Source organism: Coregonus lavaretus, assembly GCF_964263955.1.
Source record: "Coregonus lavaretus genome assembly, contig: HAP1_SCAFFOLD_8253, whole genome shotgun sequence".
In the NCBI taxonomy this organism is placed as follows: domain Eukaryota; kingdom Metazoa; phylum Chordata; class Actinopteri; order Salmoniformes; family Salmonidae; genus Coregonus; species Coregonus lavaretus.
In genome coordinates, this window is record NW_028158528.1 from 1 (window position 1) to 21,166 (window position 21,166).

The 21,166-nt window shown below is 42.5% G+C and overlaps 1 protein-coding gene across 1 annotated transcript; it reads right to left on the minus strand.

The window, feature by feature from the left end:
• Positions 1–3,121: 3,121 nt before the first annotated feature.
• Positions 3,122–20,184, minus strand: LOC311123870 (drebrin-like). The gene is made up of 10 exons (XM_084198090.1): positions 20,038–20,184; positions 18,426–18,503; positions 17,810–17,961; positions 17,670–17,727; positions 16,972–17,028; positions 16,419–16,533; positions 10,913–11,026; positions 8,975–9,423; positions 6,412–6,502; positions 3,122–5,518 (listed from the first exon to the last, which is right to left on the minus strand). Exons 1-10 carry the CDS (start codon positions 20,155–20,157, stop codon positions 5,466–5,468), a joined length of 1,287 nt encoding a protein of 428 aa, XP_084054216.1. The 5' UTR covers positions 20,158–20,184; the 3' UTR covers positions 3,122–5,465.
• Positions 20,185–21,166: the final 982 nt, after the last annotated feature.

Below are 21,166 nucleotides of genomic sequence, written 5' to 3' on the forward strand. Positions count from 1 at the left end.
TAATTTGAGGTATTTCTATCCATTCTTGAAGTCATGTTGAATATTATTTTGCCAAAGGTTGTCTGTTTAATCACACAACTTGATGAATTGACAATTGCTTCCCTGAGCTGTCATGCATTGATTCCAGTAGTTTATTTCATTGTACCACGGTTGTTTTGTTTGTGCTGCTTTTATTTTCTGTCTTTCTCTCACCCGCCACAGGAGAAGGAAAAGGAAGAGGTGTAAACTGTCCTCTTTCCTCCAGTGGCATACGTGTTGCTAGGCAACCACCAGGCCAGAGCACTAGCTAGCTAGAGTCTGTTTAGAGTGAAAGGGAACATCAGCTGTGTGGCCAGTCTGAGCATATTCAGTCAGAGCACAATGGGGATGGTGCACAGGCTAGGATACATGGACACATTCTATCTACTAGTGTAGGACTGTGACTGTCAGTAGTGTCTGACTACTGACATCCACAGGGTTTCCCATCTCCTATCCCAGGGCTCGCTAAACACAGTTGGAACTGGAACTGGCTGTCAATGTGACAGCCATTTTGAGGAAATCGATCAAATGCCCTGATGGAGTGGACCGCTCCTCTAATATTGGATTGACATCACTTGGAGATCCATCATTTGAGGATGTATCCAAATACACAGACATGTATTTACCATCCAAGGGAGCATATCTGTCCAGATAGGCTACAGATTGATATGGCCTAAAGCAGGAAATGGCCCTGCTATAGTATGGACTCTCTGTGACTGACATCTCACACATACTGTGAATATACAAATTGTTCCGCTGTGAATGAATGTACGTACAACATGTAGCATGCAAAGTATTCTCTATACGTCTGACTGCAGGAGCTGTTCTCTGTTAGTCACTCCTACATCTCCTGCTACTACTGTACTGTATGGATGCGTAAATAATTGCACTCTATTCCCTATATAGTGCACTACTTTTGATCAGGGCCCATATAGGCACTACAGTGCCTTCCAAAAGTATTCATGCCCCTTGACTTATTCCACAATTTGTTGTGTTACAGCCTGAATTCAAAATTGATTTAAAAAAACCTCTACACAATACCCCATGATAATGACATAGTGAAAACATGTTTTTTAAAATGTATTGAAAATAAAATACAGAAATATCTCATTTACATAAGTATTCAAAACTTTGTAGAAGCAACTTTGACAGCGATTACAGTTGTGAGTCTTTCTGGGTAAGTCTCTAAGAGATATGCACACCTGGATTGTACAATATTTGCACATTATTCTTTTAAAAATTATTCAAGCTCTGTCAAGTCAATCATCGCTAAACAGCCATTTTCAAGCCCATTTAAGTCAAAGCTGTAACTAGGCCACTCGGGAACATTAAATGTAGTCTTGGTAAGCAACTCCAGTATATAATTGGCCTTGTGTTTTAGGTTATTGTCCTGCTTTAAGGTGAATTTATCTCCCAGTGTCTGTTGGAAAGCAGACTGAGCCAGGTTTTCCTCTAGGATTCTGCCTGTGCTTGGCTGTATTTCGTTTATTTTTATCCCAAAAAAACTCCCTAGTCCTTGCTGATGACAATCATACCCATAACATGATAAAACCACCATGCTCGAAAATATGAAGAGTGGTACTCAGTGATGTGTTGTGTTGGATTTGCCCCAAACATAATGCTTTGTATTCAGGACATAAAGTTAATTTCTTTGAAATTTTTTTTGCAGTTTTACTTTAGTGCCTTATTGCAAACAGGATGCATTTAGGTTAGTATTGTGGAGTAACTACAATGTTGTTTTTCTCCTATCACAGCTATGTAACTGTTTTAAAGTCACCATTAGCCTCATGGTGAAATCCCTGAGCGGTTTCCTTCCTCTCCCGCAACTGAGTTAGGAAGGACGCCTGTATCGTTGTAGTGACTGGGTGTATTAATTACTTCACCAGGCTCAAAGGGATATATTCAATGTCTGCTTTTTTTTTTTACCCATCTACCAATAGGTGCCCTTTTTTGCGAGGCATTGGATAAACCTCCCTGGTCTTTGTGGTTGAAAGTCACTGCTCGACTGAGGGACTTTACAGATAATTGTATGTGTGAGGTACAGAGATGTAGGTAGTTATTCAAAAATCATGTTTAACACTATTATTGCACACTTGTCCATGCAACTTATTTGACTTGTTAAGCAAATGTTTACTCCTGAACTTTATTTAGGCTTGCCATAACAAAAGGGTTGAATACTTATTAACTCAAGACATTTCAGCTTTTCATTTTAAATTAATTTGTAGGAATTTCTAAAAACACAATTCCACTTTGACATTATGGGGCATTGTGTGTAGGCAAGTGACACAACATCTCAATTTAATCCATTTTAAATTTAGGCTGTAACATAACAAAATGTGGATAAAGTCAAGGGGTGTGAATACTTTTTGGAGGCATAGGGTGCCATTTGGGATGCAGCCTATGTGTTCTATGTATACCTGTAAGGAGAAGGGTTCTTTTATAGAACATTTCACATTTTAGTCATTTAGCAGACGCTCTTATCCAGAGCGACTTACAGTAGAGTACATACATTTTTGTACTGTTACAACTCACAACCCTGGCGTTGCAAGCACCCTGCTCTACCAACTGAGCCACATGGGACCATACCTGGACTATGACTAAGTCAACAGTGCCAACATCTCTTTAATAAAATGCAGTTGAATAAAATATAGATAAAAACAAACATGACAAGTGGCTGTGACAGACTTGTGTTATGTTGTTGGATGTTTTGTGTTCATTTCTGCTTTGAATGACTGAGATATTTGTTTGCAGAGAAAGCTTTGAAATGCATCAGTGGATATCTGAGCGGCCTGGAGCAATCCAGTACTTCAAGATGATAAATTATATGTTAAATAATTTTTAAAAAGTGCACTTCTACCCTACAATATAATGACATGAGATTCTCTGACCAAGATGGCCATCATTTTAGTAATGTTGCCGGGATGCCAATGTTCATTCTAGTGTTCTATTTAATTCTATGATGCTAGCATTTCCCTCTGCACTTCTTCCTTAAGTCATGATAGTATTGAAGTATTCAAGGATGCATTAGATTGGGGAGAACGGGGTGATACAGCCAAAAGAAAAACTGTCAAATCAAAAACACTCTCTCAAGTCATCGTTTGGAGGTTATTAAGTATTTTATTAACATACATCAGCACTTAGCATGTCACAAAAGATCTTGTGCTTATTTCCAAAACAGAGCATGTGAGAAGCGGATGGAAAAGAGGGAAGATAAATAAAATATATCTTAAATGAAAAGAGCGAGAAGACAAGGAACAGCTAAGCCTTGCTTTGGGGCAAAGAGGGGTAGTATTAGTATAGTACTAGCAGTAGTAGTAGTCTCCTAGTAGTGTGATCAGAAGAGAATAATAATCACTACCCAGGAGGTTATTAGGGTGAAGAAGTATACATTGAAATCATGTAGAAAGGGTGTCAGTTACTGCTAAAGATGCGGGTTGGTCGGCTCTTACTAAGCATTAGGTGATTCTCATTTACAGAAAAAGGCTGCTAGGGATATGGAATTCCACCACAACTCACATTTCATATCTCTCTTCAAAGAAACTTAATTTAAAAATCTCACAACAAGCCTCAATTCAAAGTGTCATAATCATAATAATAAGGGCCACAATGACAAAGAAGTGTTCGACGTTCATTAGTTGTAGTTCTGTATTTCTAAAAAACAAACACTATTTACAGGACAAAATACTACATTGGTTTATTTTCTTATTGCTTGTTGGTTCCCACTCAGAATTCTGTGGTAAGAGCATAGAGCTATAACAACATATAACTGCTATAGAACTGTTCTATATCTATGGGTAAGAATGCCTGGATTGATTTAGAATCAGATCTAAGGTGTGGAATCTCAGGAATGAAACTCTAACCTTGAACAGTAATGATAATAAACCTCCTGTAGATCAAATAAAGGAAGACTGGTCTATAAGTCATGTGGAGAGGGTTGCATCAATAAGCTAGAACCTGTTTCTAAACCTTAGAGCAATAATACAGAGTAAAACGAGTCTTGATGATCAAAAGCATTTATAAGGGCTACTGGCGAAACTAATCAACTGGATTGTTTCTCATTTAGACTGTTAAGGGTGAAATCAGAACCGAGATAACTGGGTGAGAGAATCTGAGATCTGTGCAAAAACAACACAGAGGTAGTCAACAGTAGAATTCCAAAAGTATACAAAATGGTGCTGAGGCCATCTAGGGGCGTGCATGTGAACTACATCATTTTAAAAGAAGGACAAGGGAAATAAAGACACATGGAAAGCGAAAGGGTGAATTTGTGTCATCTACTGCAAAGAAGGAGGTAGTGTTACAAAGCAGTGACTACTGTAGCAGCTCTAGAACCACCTTAGCACAAGACACACTGTTCCGTTCATAGTGCCACAACGTGTGACGAACGTCCTCATTCCCATCTGAGTGCTCTAGATACAGTCATTGCCTAGTTTTCACTGAAGACGTAACAAAACAAGAGACTACCGCTATTGCCATGATTCAACGATCCTGAATTTCAATTTCTAGAACACTTCTAATAGGTAGAAAAATCATACACATTTTCCCCATGTCAGACTTTCTGCTGAGAGAGTTTTCCAACCAACACAACGATAAGAAGCTACAATAGATATTCCTTTTCAAAGTGACTTGGCACAGCACAAAACAAGTATTTCGTTATACCTCCCTTGTGTGTGTCAGGGTTTTACTATGGTATAGTACAATAGTACTGCTATCCCAGCCTGTAGTCTTTATCTGGTTCCCCCCTCCCCCTCCTCATGGCCCCAAGGCCAAACTGAAACATCAAAGACTACAGGATTACACTAGGCACCACTCCTCTCTGATCCCCTCTCCCTCCCTCCTTTCCACCAGGCACCACTCCCACTTTTATCTACAACGACTGTAGCTACCCAGAATGAGAGAGAATGGATGGGGGATGTGGGTAGTAGATCCCCTAGGCTTCAGTGGAGAGGGCCAGAGCTAGGATGGAGGCAACTCTTGAGCAGTAAGGAGGGTGGAAGGTGGTGCCTGGGTTTGGGGGAGAGAGGACAAAGGGAGGGGGCTGTGGTAGGAATCATTGTGATTGGGCACAATAGGGTTTGCTCTACATTCTAATAGGCTACCTGTCTGGTACAGGGGGTCATAGTCTGCTGTAGAGGACACAGCCGTGCGCAAGAAAGTATTCCCCACTCCCCACTATTTACTCTGCATAGCAAAACAATGAGAAATCAAAGCAATAAATAAAATAAAAACACAAAACCAAGAGCTCATCATCAATCCATTAGCATCTTTAACAATAACTCAAAAACCATTTTGGTGGCTAACATCCTTAAAAAAAAAAAAAAATCTAGAACATTATACAGATTTTTTTATGCAAGACTTGTTATTATTACTTTTTTAAAAATCTGTTTCGTTGTTGATGATGCATTGTTTCTGCTTCCCACCGCCGGACTGGACTACTCCGCCATGGTCTAGTCGCTGTCTTCCATTACAGGGTCTGTGTCCCAGCATGTGATGTCAATCTCTGTACACACGCACAGGGCATAGATAAACATCCATAAATCCACTCGGTCAATGTTTGAAAAAACAAACACACACACACACACGCACAAACTTTAGTATTTTTATCCAGGGTGTCTTACAATATGTCAAATAAGGGGGCAGAAACAACCACATACTGTAACAATCAGCATCATAAGTCAGACTGTCTTCAAAAATAAGCATGACAGCAGTTCTTGAACAAAATAGTAACAACAACAACGTGTTTAGCCAGGCTGGTGATTTTTAAGGTACCACTTGTAAAGGGTTTATAAAGAGTTTATAATGATGTTGTTAATGGTTATTTAATTATTTGTAAATGCACTACAAACCATTAATGAATGGGTTATAACGCATTGGTCAAAATAGTGCGATGTTGACCATTGGTCTGAAAACCAACCTTTTCTGTTCCTGGGACAGAGCACTAATGCATCACAACCAAGAGGGAGAAAAATAACTATTGTTTAACTGTGCAGCCATTGAAAATAAGGTTGCATGATTATACCTAAGGGTTCATATTATAAGTATTTGTAAGTGCATTTGTAAACGGTTAATAAAAGGAGGTAAATATTGGCTCACTTTTTGGCAAGCATTGACTAGTTAATTGCACTATTTAACCCAAAGCAATATAAGTGTTTATTAATGGTTTATAATGCATTTAGAAATGACTAAATAACCCTTAATTACGTAATTATAAACCCTTTAAACACTTTACAAATGGTACCTAATTTTACAGTGTTACTACTTTTTTCATATATTGATGTATTTCCAACAGACTAATCTTCACAGCTTTCAGGCAGAAAGGTTATTTATATGTTTAATCCTCGCATGACGCGCACTCTCTCTCTCTCTCTCTCTCTCTCTCTCTCCCTCTCTCACCTGGTGGCTTGTTATAAAACACTGACGTTGGGGTCATTTTAGCAGAGCACTCCTCCTCCTCCTGCGATTGGCTGAAGTAGCCCTCGCTCGCCTGCACAGACAGACAGGCAGACAGAAACATTAGTTAATAACAGTATTGTCTCTCTGCCTGTAGACATATAGGCACACTATGCTACTGCTGCAGTGTCTTCAGAAAGTATTACAATTTAATTTAATTTAATAGTAATTTTTTTTCAACGATCTACACAAAATACTCTAATGTCAAAGTGGAAGAAAGATTATATGAAAAAAAAAAGATTAATAGAAAATAAAACACTGATATATCTTAATTAGAAAAGTATTCAACCCCCTGAGTCAATACATGTTAGAATTACTTTGGCAGCGATTACAGATGTGAGTCTTTCTGGGTAAATTTCGAAGAGCTTTGTACACGCGGATTGTACAATATTTGCACATTATTATTTTAAAATTTCTTCAAGCTCTGTCAAGTTGGTTATTGATCATTGCTAAACAGCCATTTTCAAGTCTTTCCATAGAATTTCAAGCCAATTTAAGTCAAAACTAGGCCACTCAGGAACATTCAATGTTGTCTTGGTAAGCAACTCTAGTTGCTTAGCAGACTGTATATTTGGCCTTGTGTTTTAGGTAATTGTCCTGCTGAAAGCTGAATTTGTCTCCAAGTGTCTGTTGGAAAGCAGACTGAACCAGGTTTTCCTCTAGGATTTTGCCTGTCCTTAGCTCTATTCAGTTTCTTTTGATCCTAAAAAACTCACTAGTCCTTGCCGATGACGAGCATACCCATAACATGATGCCACCACCACCATACTTGAAAATTGTACTCAGTGATATGTGTTATGTTGGATTTGCCCCAAACATAACACTTTGTATTCAAGAAAAAAAGTTAATTTCTTAGCAAATTTTTTTGCAGTATTACTTTAGTGTCTTATTGCAAACAGGATGCATGTTTTGGAATATTTTTATTCTGTATAGGCTTCCTTCTTTTCACTCTGTCATTTATGTTGGTATTGGGGTGTAACTACAATGTTGTTGAACCATCCTCAGTTATCTCCTATCACAGCCATGAAACTCTGTAACTGTTTTTAAGTCACCATTGGCCTCATGGTGAAATCCCTGAGCGGTTTCCTTCCTCTCCGGCAACTGCGTTGGGAAGGGCGCCTGCAGCTTTGCAGTGACTGGGTGTATTGATACACCATCCAAAGTGTAATGAATAGCTGCACCATGCTCAAAGGGATATTCATTGTCTGCTTTTTCTTTTTACCCATCTACCAATAGGTGCCCTTCTTTGTGAACCATTGGAAAACCTCCCTGGTCTTTGTGGTTGAATCTCTGTTTGAAATTCACTGCTCGACTGAGGGACATTACAGATAATTCATTGTATGTGTAGGGTACAAATATGGGGTCGTCATTTAAAAATCATGTTAAACACTATTATTGCACACAGAGTGAGTCCATGCAACTTATTATGTGACTTTTTAAGCACATTTTTACTCCTGAACTTATGTAGGCTTGCCATAACAAAAGGGTTGAATATTTATTGACTCAAGATATTTCAGCTTTTCATTTTTAATTAATTTGTAAACAGAATTCCACTTTGACATTATGGGGTATTATGTGTAGATCAGTGACACAAATTCAGGCTGTAACACAACAACGTGGAAAAAGTCAAGGGGTGTGAATACTTTCTGAAGTCACGGACTATTTGCACTGCCCCCCCACCCCATCCTTTTTACGCTGCTGCTACTCTGTTAAGTATTTATGCATAGTCACTTTAACTCTACCCACATGTACATATTACCTCAACTACCTCAACTAGCCGGTGCCCCCGCACATTGACTATGCAACGGTACCCCCCTGTATATATAGCCTCCCTACTGTCACTTTATTTTACTGTATATATAGCCTCCCTACTGTCACTTTATTTTACTTCTGCTCTTTTTTCTCAACACTTTTTTGTTGTTGTTTTATTCTTACTTTTTTGTTTAAAATAAATGCACTGTTGGTTAAGGGCTGTAAGTAAGCATTTCACTGTAATGTCTGCACCTGTTGTATTCGGCGCATGTGACCAATAAAATTTGATTTGATTTGATTTGATTTGATTTGATATCACCGAGCCACTTTGTCCAAAGAAATACTACATGTACAGTACAATTTGTACCATAGATCATTCAGTACTATACTATCTGTGTATGTGTTGTACATCTTTGTTCCAGATCAGGAACACAGAACAAACTGCCATCCTCTCTCTCCCAGGTAACCAGTGGCACTAACTACTGCTGATGTAGAATGCATTTACTGCCATCTTGTGGCACATAATTTTATACTTATTTTAAGATAAGGAATAATACAATACAGATAGTGCAGACAACATACCTTATTTGTTGTTGTGCAGCTGAGAAATGATATGCTGGTTACCAAAGTATTGGCAAAATGTCAACTTAATGGCATAAGTATAAGAACAACTCCATGCATGTAAAGTGCTGCCAAGTAATTTTGCTCAATATACTGTTATATGAGATAACATGACTACTGCTCCTCTCCTGACCTGAGTCCCTTCTTTGAGCAGCGTCTCCCCGTTGGTCATCAGCTGAGTGTCCTCTGAAGCGTGCTGCAGTGCTTGCTGGTAGCTCATGGTCATATCGTGGGTCCCGGCCACGTCCACTAGGCTGGAGGGCTCATCCTCGACCCCCTCGGAACCCCCCGGGCAGAATGGTACGTCCCCCATCTCGTCGAAGCTCAGCAGGGGCTGGGGTCGCCCTCCAGGGGGTGGGGCCTGAGAGGGGGCGATGCCGGTGGCAGGGCTGCAGTCCCATAGGTCCACCATGGGGTCTGCGGCAGTGGGGGCAGGCAGGGGCCTGAAGCCTGAGAAGGGGTCATAGTCGTCCGGTGCTGAGGACGGGGCTTTGGAGTCTGTGCGGGTCTGGGGTGCCACACTCTGAATGGGCTTGGTGGGGGTGGAGTCCTGGACCGGGCCTGGCTGCTGCTTGGGCTCACCTGGAGGGGAGGAAGGTAGAGAGGGAGGGAGGGGGACTGTTATTGATAACAGTCAAAACTTGTTATCAATAAGCCCTGATAGGACACAAACTGAAACAGTCAAAATATCATCAATATGCCCGGACAAGGTAATTCTAGTCACAATGTTAACAGATAATAAACTCCACTGAAAACATAATTGCAGCAATAGAAAGACCACACTGTTGATTGATGCTCTTACAGTATACCTACAGTCCAATATCTCTTAGGTCCACAACATGACATGAATTATAGCTTTAACTTCAGAGAACACCGCATGGACTCCTACACAGTGATACCCACAGTGTTGTGTTCCTGTTATAGTCATTTGTGTCCAGGTGGTGTACTTTAACACAGTCTACAGTACCACAGTATGTATCAGAGTGCCACTGGGGCCTAGAGACATGAGCAGGGGAAGCCCAGCCATCTGTGAAGGCAAATTAGGCCTGGGAAAATACACACAGTCCCAGGGTGTGTGTGTGTGTGTGTGTATGTGTGTGTATGCGTGTCACTGGCGTAGCATACACCACAAGACAGGGGACCCACAAGCTTTGAGGGCCCCCAACCCCCAAATGTTACATTTAATTCAGTTTTAGGGTCCTAAAGCAACTGAGGAAAAACTAAAGTGCTACTGTGTATACCACCTGAATGAAGAAGAAAATGTTATATTTTTGTCAACTCTGTAAAACATCCACTCGGTCAGATTTTTGTCTAACGTCAACTCCGTCAGAGTGCTTAAAGATCTGATAGAATGATTTTATTGGGGATTTTCACATCAATCATTTTCCATATTTTACAAATGTTTGTATTGAACTTTTATTTTTATAGGCAAAAATATGTCTGTTTTGAGTATCTGTTTTGAGTATCTGTTGTTAACTCCGTCAGTGCAACTCACTGTTCTGCAAGATATGCTTAATTTCTTTTAGTATTTGCTGTGCTAGACCTAAGGGATAGGGTTTGCTTTATATATATTTTTAATATATTCAAAAAAAATGCTAACGAAATTAGCCCGGGAGCATTTTATAGTGCTATTAAACAAAATAAAAATACGTTTGTAGATTTGTATTACATATTTGAATAATCTAATGTTAGAATTAAAGCCTTTAAACACTTGTTGGACAATAATTGTAAAAATGAAATGCCTTTTATGGTGTCTAACGGAGTTCACATAAATCCAGTTAGTTGCATTTCCTGAAATGTTTTTAATTAGGAGGTTGTTCCTTTACATGGTGTGATAGCTGATACTTTGGTCTATCAAAATATATATGCGTATGCATGTGTGTGTCATCTGTGTTTGTTTGTCTGGGATAAATGATATCCAACAGAGTAAGGGCGCTCAATGGCTTTCAATGCTAACATTAGCCATGTACAAAGTAGCCTGTAGCAACGTAATCAAACAGAATTCAAGGATTTAAGTCCTCGTAAGGCACCCAGGCTTACCCCAGTATAACCAAACTCTGCCCAGTCTTACCCCACTCATTCCGGCTGTCATCCTCCGCCTCCTGGATGGGTGTGGTGACAATTTGGGGGACGGGCGTTGGGGACATTCCCACACTGTGATCTAAGCTCCCTTCATCATCACCATCTGGAGGAGGAATATCAGACAACACACATCGAGAGGGTACACCAGAACAACTTCAAACCATCACCACCATACATCACCATCACCCAATCATTTCACTCACAATCAAAATGCCACCAAACAATTAAATCACTAACACAATGAAAATACTGTACCACCCAACAATCAAATCACCAAAACATTCAAAATGTTAACAAACACAGACAAAAGGCCACCACAAAATCACATGAACACAATTAAAATAACACCATTGGTCACAATGTTCACAGTCAGGCTAGCCTGAACACTGCATTCAATTTCACACTGATGACAATGGTGTGGTTATTTGTTTTCAGGATTGACTTGAATGGTGCAGCAGCAGCTGTGTCAGAGTATATCTGCTAAAACTCAAATGTAGCTGGGGATGAGATCATGTGACGTATGGGTAACATCACTGGTGATGGTGAAGCATGGGTCCTTTCCATCAGGCATTTGAGCATGTACACTACATGACCAAAAGTATGTGGACACCTGCTCGACGAACATTTCATTCCAAAATCATGGACATTAATATGGAGTTGGTCCGCCCTTTGCTGCTATAACAGCTGCCACTCTTCTGGGAAGGCTTCCACTAGATGTTGGAACAATGCTGCGGGGACTTCAGCCACAAGAGCATTAGTGAAGTCGGCAGTGATGTTGGGCGATTAGGCCTGGCTCGCAGTCTGCGTTACAATTCATCCCAAAGGTGTTCGGGGGGTTGAGGTCAGGGCTCTGTTCAGGCCAGTCAAGTTCTTCTACACTGATCCCGACAAACCATTTCTGTATGGACCTCGCTTTGTACACGGGGGCATTGTCATGCTGAAACAGGAAAGGGCCTTCCCCAAACTGTTGCCACAAAGAGGTAAGCACAGAATCGTCTAGAATGTAATTGTATGATGTAGTGTTAAGATTTCCCTTCACTGGAACTAAGGGGTCTAGTCGAACCATGAAAAACAGCCCCAGACCATTATTCCTCCTCCACCAAACTTTACAGTTGGCACTACGCATTTGGGCAGGTAGCGTTCTCCTGGCATCCGCCAAACCCAGATTCCTTCATTGGACTGCCAGATGGTGAAGCGTGATTCATCACTCCAGGAAACGCGTTTCCACTGCTCCAGAGTCCAATGGCGGCAAGCTTTACATCACTCCAGCCGACACTTGGCATTGTGCATGGTGATCTTAGGCTTGTGTGCGTGTGGCTGCTCGGCCATGGAAACCCATTTCATGAAGCTCCAGAGGAACAGTTCTTGTGCTGACGTTGCTTCCAGAGGCAGTTTGGAACTCGGTGGTGAGTGTTGCAACCGAAGACAGACAATTTTTACGCTTCAGCAATCGCAGTCCTGTTCTGTGAACTTGTGTGGTCTACCACTTCGCGGCTGAGCCGTTGTTGCTCCTAGACGTTTCCACTTCACAATAACAGCACTTACAGTTGACCGGGGCAGCTCTAGCAGGGCAAATATTTGACGAACTGACTTGTTGGAAAGTTGGCATCCTATGACGGTGCCACGTTGAAAGTCACTGAGCTCTTCAGTAAGGCCATTTTACTGCCAATGTTTGTCTTTGGAGTTTGCATGGCTGTGTGCTCGATTTTATACACCTGTCAGCAACGGGAGTGGCCGAAATAGCCGAATCCACTAATTTGAAGGGGTGCCCACATACTTTTGTATATATAGTGTAGAAGTAACACAGTAGAGCAGTAGCAGCAGTAGTGACAATCTCATGCATGAGCTGCAGCAACAGTTATTCCATATGGGCTATATCAGCTCTCCACTACAATATAGTACATGGACTTCAATAAGTACTGTAGGTAGAAGTTGCCCCTAACCACTGATACAGGATCAGATATCCAATGATTATGGTTAGGAATGGAGGTAAAGTAATCTGATCTGAGATCTGTGGTTAGGGGCATCTTCAGCACCTCAAGCAAAAATACCCTCTGACAAAGATCTTCACAGTGATGCTATTTGTCTTGATTTAAACAGTGAATTCACTTTTGGGAGCAGCAATTCTCTGTGCAGGATTCCTTTTGTTTATCTGTCTTGACTGATTTAATCCTGCCCCAGTATACATTTTGGGTATGTGTAAAGTCCATCAAAAGTTCAAATTAAAATATGCACTTGAGAAGTGCTTTGTGATTCTCTGCTGTCTGTACGTACTTTGCAAAGAATGACCTGGGGGATTTGACCTGAGGAGGGCGCATCTGGATGAGAAACAATGAATATCCACTCAATGAATAAACCCCAGTAAACACACGATAATGACAAACATCACTGTTACTGGGAACAACAGGACATAGAGATGAATGACCCTACGTGGCTGCTCATTATATACAATCGACAGCAGCATCTTGCTTGGGTGGACTTGCCATTTCCTTTCTAATCGAGGCGCCTTTAAATACTAAGAGAAGAGAGGAGGATAGGATATTGCCCCGTCCTCATCAACACTGAACCATTTATAAACACAGTTTCAATTTAAGGGGTCAATATTTCACACACAGAGGTGAAAAGTTCATGATGGTGGTATAGGAATCAATTTTCAGTTAAACTAATTTCATGATTTAGCTGGTGGATGGAACTACTAGGACCTGGTTGGATCTAGTAGGAGCTGGTTAGAACTAGTTGGACCTGGTTGGAACTGGTTAGAACTGGTTGGCCACCCTCACACAGACAGACCACACAACATTAGGAAAAACACAGTACAGTTACAGTACAATTATAGTACAATACTCCACATAGATCAGGGGTAACATCCATATACTGTTTGGCCACACAGGGCCCACAGGGTACACAACACAGTTCCAGGGCAACACAACGGAACGAGCAGCTCGATGACGACGGCACACACACTCACAGGTCATTCGTCAGAAGGTACGCAAGGTGTGTGTTGCGGACGGAGCAGAGCGTCGCAGTCCATCAGGAGTAGCATGAGAGAAACGGGGCAGGGATGCGGGAGATGGGGGTAAAGGTGGATACGAAGTAAGATTGCCAAAACAAATAATGGAGCATGGAACCTATGCAGGTTTGGATTATTCTCCTTCATTTCTCCTTCTCTCCTCCAGGTGAAAACCTGCCCTATAGGGTTCACTATGACTTTTTCCCCTAACCATCCTACCCTCACCCCCACAACACTGGATAAAAGATCAGACCGAGAGGTGACCGAGAGGGATAATGGAGTACACATCATTGGCGTGAAGGATGTGGAAGACTGAAGGCGGTTGACAAGATAGTGTGTTAGTAAGTTAGGGTAGTTAGTGTACAGATTCATTTGTGAAAGGAGATATAAGAGGTACTAACTAGTAGGCAGAACTAAGGGCCATGATCAACTCAGCTCTTTGATATAAGCTGCCATCATCAGCAAGACAACTAAAAGCACACTGCACCAGAGTGGGAGTGTAGAGAAAGTGGCCAAACCAGGAGAGTGCTGACTGACTGAGACACAGCCTTTAGTGGAGAACAGGATCTGTCATCACACCGGAAGGGCTTTTAGCACAGGGCACCGTGCGTTTTAGCACACTGCACAGCCACCCATCTCCCACAGACAGTACCAATCTGGAGATATCTAATTCAGGCTCTCCAAGGACTCAAAATAGAATAGAGCACGTCAAGCCCAGGTTAGCTAACAGTAGGTAGCTACAGCTGTGCTCTGAGCTAGCGGGGGGGGGGGGGGGGGTTGTAAGGATGGTGCAGGAGAGGGAGCTGAGTTTGTTACAGCAGCTTCAGGGGATGATTTGGGGTGATGGGGGCGTGTCCTCTACTGTGGTCCTGTGAGGGTGGGTGGGGGCAGAGGGGGGGTCTCTACTTCCTCCCTGCTCCTCCTCCTGTCCAGTACCTACCGGGTGTAGTGGGCTGTAGCCTCGCGTGAGGCGGGGTGCGGAGGGGGGGCGGACTGGGCTCGCTGGGACTGTGCTGCTGCTTCAAAAACGGGCTGTCCAAACGGCCTGGTAACGGGCTGTCCAAACGGCCTGACAAGAGACAGGGCCCAGAGTGACACACACACACACACACGGAGCGACACACACACACAGCAACGCACACACACATACATACAGACGCAGGGAGGACAGGGAAAGACGAGAGAGGGAGAGTGATAGAGGGGCACAGAGAAAAGAGAGACAGGGGAGAGTAGGAGGAAGACAGGAAGGAGAAAGTCAAGATAAAACGAGGCAAGGCCCAGGAGGATTCCAGGTGAGAAGTGAAGAGTTGTGGGAGAATGGGTATGGTCCCATAGAAACTCATTAGTGACGCTCAAGGATCCAAAGAACTGAGGGAGACACCGGAGTAAAATTAATTATAAATAATTATAAACAATAAAATTAACTGATGTATGTGTGGATGAATGGAGAGACGGACGACAAGACAAATGGATGCACAACCATGAATCAAATCAAATGATAGAGAGAGGTCAAAGAGATAGAGGTCAAAGAGATAGAGAGGTCAAAGAGATAGAGGTCAAAGAGATAGAGGTCAAAGAGATATAGAGGTCAAAGAGATAGAGGTCAAAGAGATAGAGAGGTCAAAGAGATAGAGCTCAAAGAGATAGAGGTCAAAGAGATAGAGGTCAAATAGATAGAGCTCAAAGAGATAGAGGTCAAAGAGATAGAGAGGTCAAAGAGATAGAGGTCAAAGAGATAGAGGTCAAAGAGATAGAGAGGTCAAAGAGATAGAGAGAAAGAGAATAATATAAAGAAGAGGGAGAGTTGTTAGTGTGGTAATGACACTCTGTGGACAAAGCATGCAGTAGTAGAAGCACTGCACCAAGCTCATTAATGATGGAGGAAGGAACATGATTTCAGTTCAGTATGTTAAGATGGAATGAACACAGAGGCTTTCTCCCATGGTGAAAATATCCTGTTGCTTGTAGACAAAAACATATATTGTTTCAGGGAGATTCTTTGGTTGTTTGGGTTTGCAGGTGGAGAGGAGAGTGTGTTGTCTTGTTCAGTATGGAGACCCTCACTCAGTCAGGCACTTGTTCCTGTCTCCATCCACTCCACCTGGCTCCTTGGAGCCACCTGTTATCTGTATCAATGTAGCCTGCAAGGGATTCCTGCTACAGCATCTGTCTCTCTTCTTCCATCTACATCTTCTTCTGTCTTCAACTGGATTACTTCTTATCTTAGTCTGAATTCTACTCCAACTGTTCTCCTGCCTTCCAGATCTCTGTGGTATACCCAGGTGTCTGGGTCCAAAAGGCTCTGTCCACACATACACAGTGATGACAGACACACTGGTGACGTACAGCAGAGTACAGGGACTGAGGCCTGTAACGAGGTGAATGACAGGACAAATGGTGGTCGGGTGACCCAAACTCTCCCTCTCTTCCTCCCTCTGTCCCTCTGCCCCTCTACCCTCTTCTCCCTCCCTCTCTCTGGTCTTACCGGTCCTGTGGCTAGAGGCAGGGGAGATGTCCACACCAGTGGCCACAGCCTTCTCCTTCTGCTTAAAGAACTCCCTGGGGTTGTCCGCTCGCTGGGCAATGAGGGCTTTCGCCTCCTGTCAACAAACAGACATACAGTACAACGTTAGACACGTAGAGCACACACACACCCACCCACACCCACCCACCCACCCACTCACCAACTCACACACACCCACACCACCGTGAGATACTCATCACACATAGGTAATACACTGACACCACAAATGCACACAAGAGCACACACACTCTTTCACACAGCATTTACCTTACACACAGAGAGCCAGAGACAAAAATCCCAGTGTAGCCTGACTAGTCCCACTAACACAGAACCAAAGCCCAAGAGTGCTACTGTCACAATGACACATATATACAGGTCAGGAGTCTGGGCCACACTCTACTTTACTCTCTCAGTCTCAGCCTACTAACACTGGAGAGGCACAGAATCTGATATACAGAGTCGATTTTCTGCATGCAATGAATCCCCCCATTGGGACTGATGGTCTGAAACCCACCTCCACTTCAGACTCCTTCTTCTCCTTCTCCAGGTCCTCATAGCTAGGTTCTGCTGTCTGCAGAGAGAGAGAGAGAGAGAGAGAGAGAGAGAGAGAGAGAGAGAGAGAGAGAGAGAGAGAGAGAGAGAGAGAGAGAGAGAGAGAGAGAGAGAGAGAGAGAGAGAGAGAGAGAGAGAGAGAGAGAGAGAGAGAGAGAGAGATGGGTACAAGGGTTCATAGCATGGCAGCCATTACAAAAGCACAGACGTACAAGCTGGCATTTTCAAAGTGTTCTGAAACAAAGTGAGAGTCTTAAAATAACGGTGGCTTTTGTGGAATGGTAAGTATGAGAGAAGTTCAAATATTGTGGGGTCCAATATTTGGAGAATAAATGTTGTTGGATTTTTTAAAACAGGAAAATGAAATAGAACTCTTGATTCATCTTAACCTTTCTCCCCAGACAATATCAATGATGCATGGTGACTAGTCTCAAAATGAGATCCGAAATGCTCTCTAAAAGCAGACTGCCTCTTTCAGTGGTGGGGAGTAACTAAGGCAAGACCCTCTTTGGCATGGAACAGAGAATACACATAATACTCTGGTACCCACACACACACACACACACACACACACACACACACACACACACACACACACACACACACACACACACACACACACACACTCTCTTACTACAGCATTAACACACACACACTTACTATGAGGGGCTGATTCCGTGTCCTCTCTTTGGCCTCCTCTTCCTCCTGCATCTTCTTTCTGCTCCACACACACAGAGTTACCACATGGACCAAGCACCAGAGTTTACCGTGATACAGCACATTACCCATAAGAACACTACCTGTGTTCCTCGATCTGCCTCTCCCTCTCGCGGTACCTCTTCTCTCTATCCTCCTGCTCTTTCCTTTCCAGCTCCATCCTCTCCTCCTCGAATCGTTGCCTCTCCTCAGCAACCTTCTTCCTCTCCTCCTCCTTTCTCAACTCTTCCTCACGCTGGTACACACAAAGGATAAATATATTTCAATATTTGTTCAATACTTCAATAACCAATTAGTCACAACATTATAAAACATCAATGACTAAAATGCAAAACAGAAAATGTGGCTTTGGTCCTTCTATTGAGCAAAATCAACACAATATAACTTGTAGAGGGCAAAGCCGCCCGCTCACAATGATTCAAATTAAAATAACCTCAAGGACAGAGAGCAGTGGATGTCATCTCTCATTTGAGTCTGTCTCATTGGCTAGTGGCGTTGCTTCTGGAAGACATTGTTTGACTTTGTTTTGATGCTACTCCTACACACTCAAATTGAAACGACTATTCATGCTATCATTCCTAATCTGAGGAAAAGGTAGATTCTGCTCTTCTTGTCTCCAGAGTCCTTGTCCCAGTCAAACCCCCCTCCCTCCTTCCATTCCTCCCTCCTGACGTTAGCGGGAATCATGTTCTTTCCTACCTTGGCTTGTTCCCAAAATTCCTCTCTATTGATCTTCTTCATCTCGATCTCTGCGTTGGTTTTGGTGTACACGGTGCCCTGGACATCCGCCCAATAGGGAAAGAGGAAAGAGGAAAGGAGAGAGGAAGGGGAAGTGGTTGGTTACAACCATTAGTCATAGAGCCATGACACACACGCGCATACACAGTTCAGGGTCAGCGTCTGCTATAGTACAATTACTGTGCCCTCCAAATCCTATTGCACCCCACCACCCCGTAACCAACAGGGTCAGACTAGACATATAGTGTCATATTTCTGTTCGACACCCGACTAACCTGTACCCCCGCACATTGACTCATTACCGGTACCCCCTGTATATAGCCTCTTTATTGTTATTTTATTGTTACTTTTTATAATTTTTTACTTAAGTTTATTTGGTAACGCTATTTCTTGAACCGCATTGTTGGTTAAGGGCTTGTAAGTAAGCATTTCACGGTAAGGTCTACACCTGTTGTATTCGGCGCATGTGACAAATAAAGTTTGATTTGATTTGAATTACCGTATCCCTTATTGTGCGCCATAGCCTGGATATGATTTATATGAAGTTATATAACTTTAACTTCTATATTATGTATGAAGGGGAGTATCCATTAAGAACAGAGAAAGCACTAAGTGATTTATGATTCAGATACAGAGAGAATAGAACAGCTTGTACCCTTTAGGTGCGGGCTTAAAGATAGATGTTATCCACAGGGTAGCCTGTTCAAAAGTGCCAGTGTGAAATTGTTGGTGTAGAAATTGAATGCTAGAATGGTTGTTATCATTGTAAAACCCTATGACACAATACATTTTGTTAGTCTTGTTAGTTTGTTAATCTACAGTATATATCATTCTTTAAACTCAAGGAATTTACCTCAGCTTAATGTCGTCATGTTTTGGTAGCAATACACTGTAGACGATCTATCAGAATGTAATGTACCTTTAGCGCAGCGGCTAGCCTAACGTCCTGGTTCAGTTGTGTCCAGATACGCAGAGAGAGAATGAGCAAGGAGCCTGCTAGCTGTCCAGCTGAGTGACTCATTCCTTATGGACTCTCTAACACACAGTAAGGCCCATTGTTTAAGTTCCTAAACATTAACAATGCCTCGCTCTCAGAGGCCCGCTCCAACGCTCTTTCTCTCTTTCTCCATCTCTTTCCCCCTCTCTCTCTCCCCCTCTATCTCATCCTCTCCATTAATCTATCTGTGTCTCTCGCTCTCCCTCTCTCTCCCACACTCTCTCCTCTCCTCTAAAACAGTAACATGGCTGTGGCCTTGTGTCACACATCACACTAATAGAGAGCTCTTTCACAGACAACTTGTTTTGACCTCTGTAGTAACGCCCCCTCCTCTCCTGCCAGGCGCCGTCTCACTGTCCCTTTAACCCTTCTCTCAAGGAGGCATTTCTCTATCCCTCCACCTCCCTCTCAGTCATTGTATCCCTTCTCTGGTTCCATCTCTCTACTCCTTCCAATCCTCTCTCTCCATATAGCTCTCCATCTTATCCTCCACCTCACATCCCCTCCATCTCTTCCATCCTCCACCTCTACCCACCCATCCCTCCCCCATCCCTCCATCCTCCCTCTCTCTCGTACCACTCCATGCTCTCCATTCTCCTCCTCTCTGGTTCTCAGCCGGCTGAGGACGGGGCTGGCCACCGAAGCTGTCCCATTTGTCAGTCTCTGTCCAATGGCAGATGGTTCGATGTCCTCCATGGTGCTGGCGTTGATGATGACGTTGACTCCCTGCGGGCAAAAAAAGCAAAACAAGTACCTTCAATGGAAGTATACCTTCCCCCTTTAAATGGCTTGTGTGAGATGGTATCCCACGGTAAAAGGAGCAGGCTCCCAGGGGTTCTGTGGAGGTCATATTTGTGTCAGACTGCAGGGCACATGGGGCACAGGCCTCCTCAGACTACTTTTGATTGGGGCAATGTGCCCAACACACACACATCACTCACTAGCTTTAGAGCCACAGTACACATGGCTGGAAAGAGAAAGGTTGTTATGTCATGTTCAGAGAGGAGAGAGATGGAGGAAGAGAGAGAGGGGCAGACAGATGGCCTAAGAGGATGCAAGAGAGAGAGAGATTAAAAGAGAGCGGGTCGATGGAGAGAAGGAGTCTGTAGAGATGTGAGGATGTAAAGATGTAGAGATATAAGGATGTAAAGATGTAGAGATAAGAGGATGTAAAGATACAGAGATATGAGGATGTAAAGATGTAGAGATATAAGGATGTAAAGATGTAGAGATAAGAGGATGTAAAGATACAGAGATATGAGGATGTAAAGATGTAGAGATATGAGGATGTAAAGATATAGAGATATGAGGATGTAAAGATATAGAGATATGAGGATGTAAAGATGTAGAGATATGAGGATGTAAAGATATAGAGATATGTGGATGTAATGATATAGAGATATGAGGATGTACAGATATAGAGATATGAGGATGTAAAGATGTAGAGATATGAGGATGTAAAGATATAGAGATATGTGGATGTAATGATATAGAGATATGAGGATGTACAGAGAGCTAAAGGAGAAATATCTAGCTTATTACTGGGGATAGAAGCTAAAAGGCATTCAAACATCAAAATGATAGTGTTGAATTAATTACAGGATTAATAACATATTTATATTCACCATAGATTACATTCAACCTACACAGCGACACACACTATCAGTTTGCATTAAAGTTTTCCAGTCAAAATGGCTGATCTGTT

Excerpts from the sequence above, each read along its gene's own strand:
- LOC311123870 (XM_084198090.1), bottom strand. The coding sequence starts at position 20,157 with ATGGAGGACATCGAACCATCTGCCATTGGACAGAGACTGACAAATGGG. Across the intron at positions 16,534-16,971 it reads AGAAGGAGTCTGAAGTGGAG|GAGGCGAAAGCCCTCATTGC; the intron begins GTGGGTTTCAGA and ends GTTTGTTGACAG. Across the intron at positions 9,424-10,912 it reads TGACAGCCGGAATGAGTGGG|GTGAGCCCAAGCAGCAGCCA; the intron begins GTAAGACTGGGC and ends CCTCCCCTCCAG.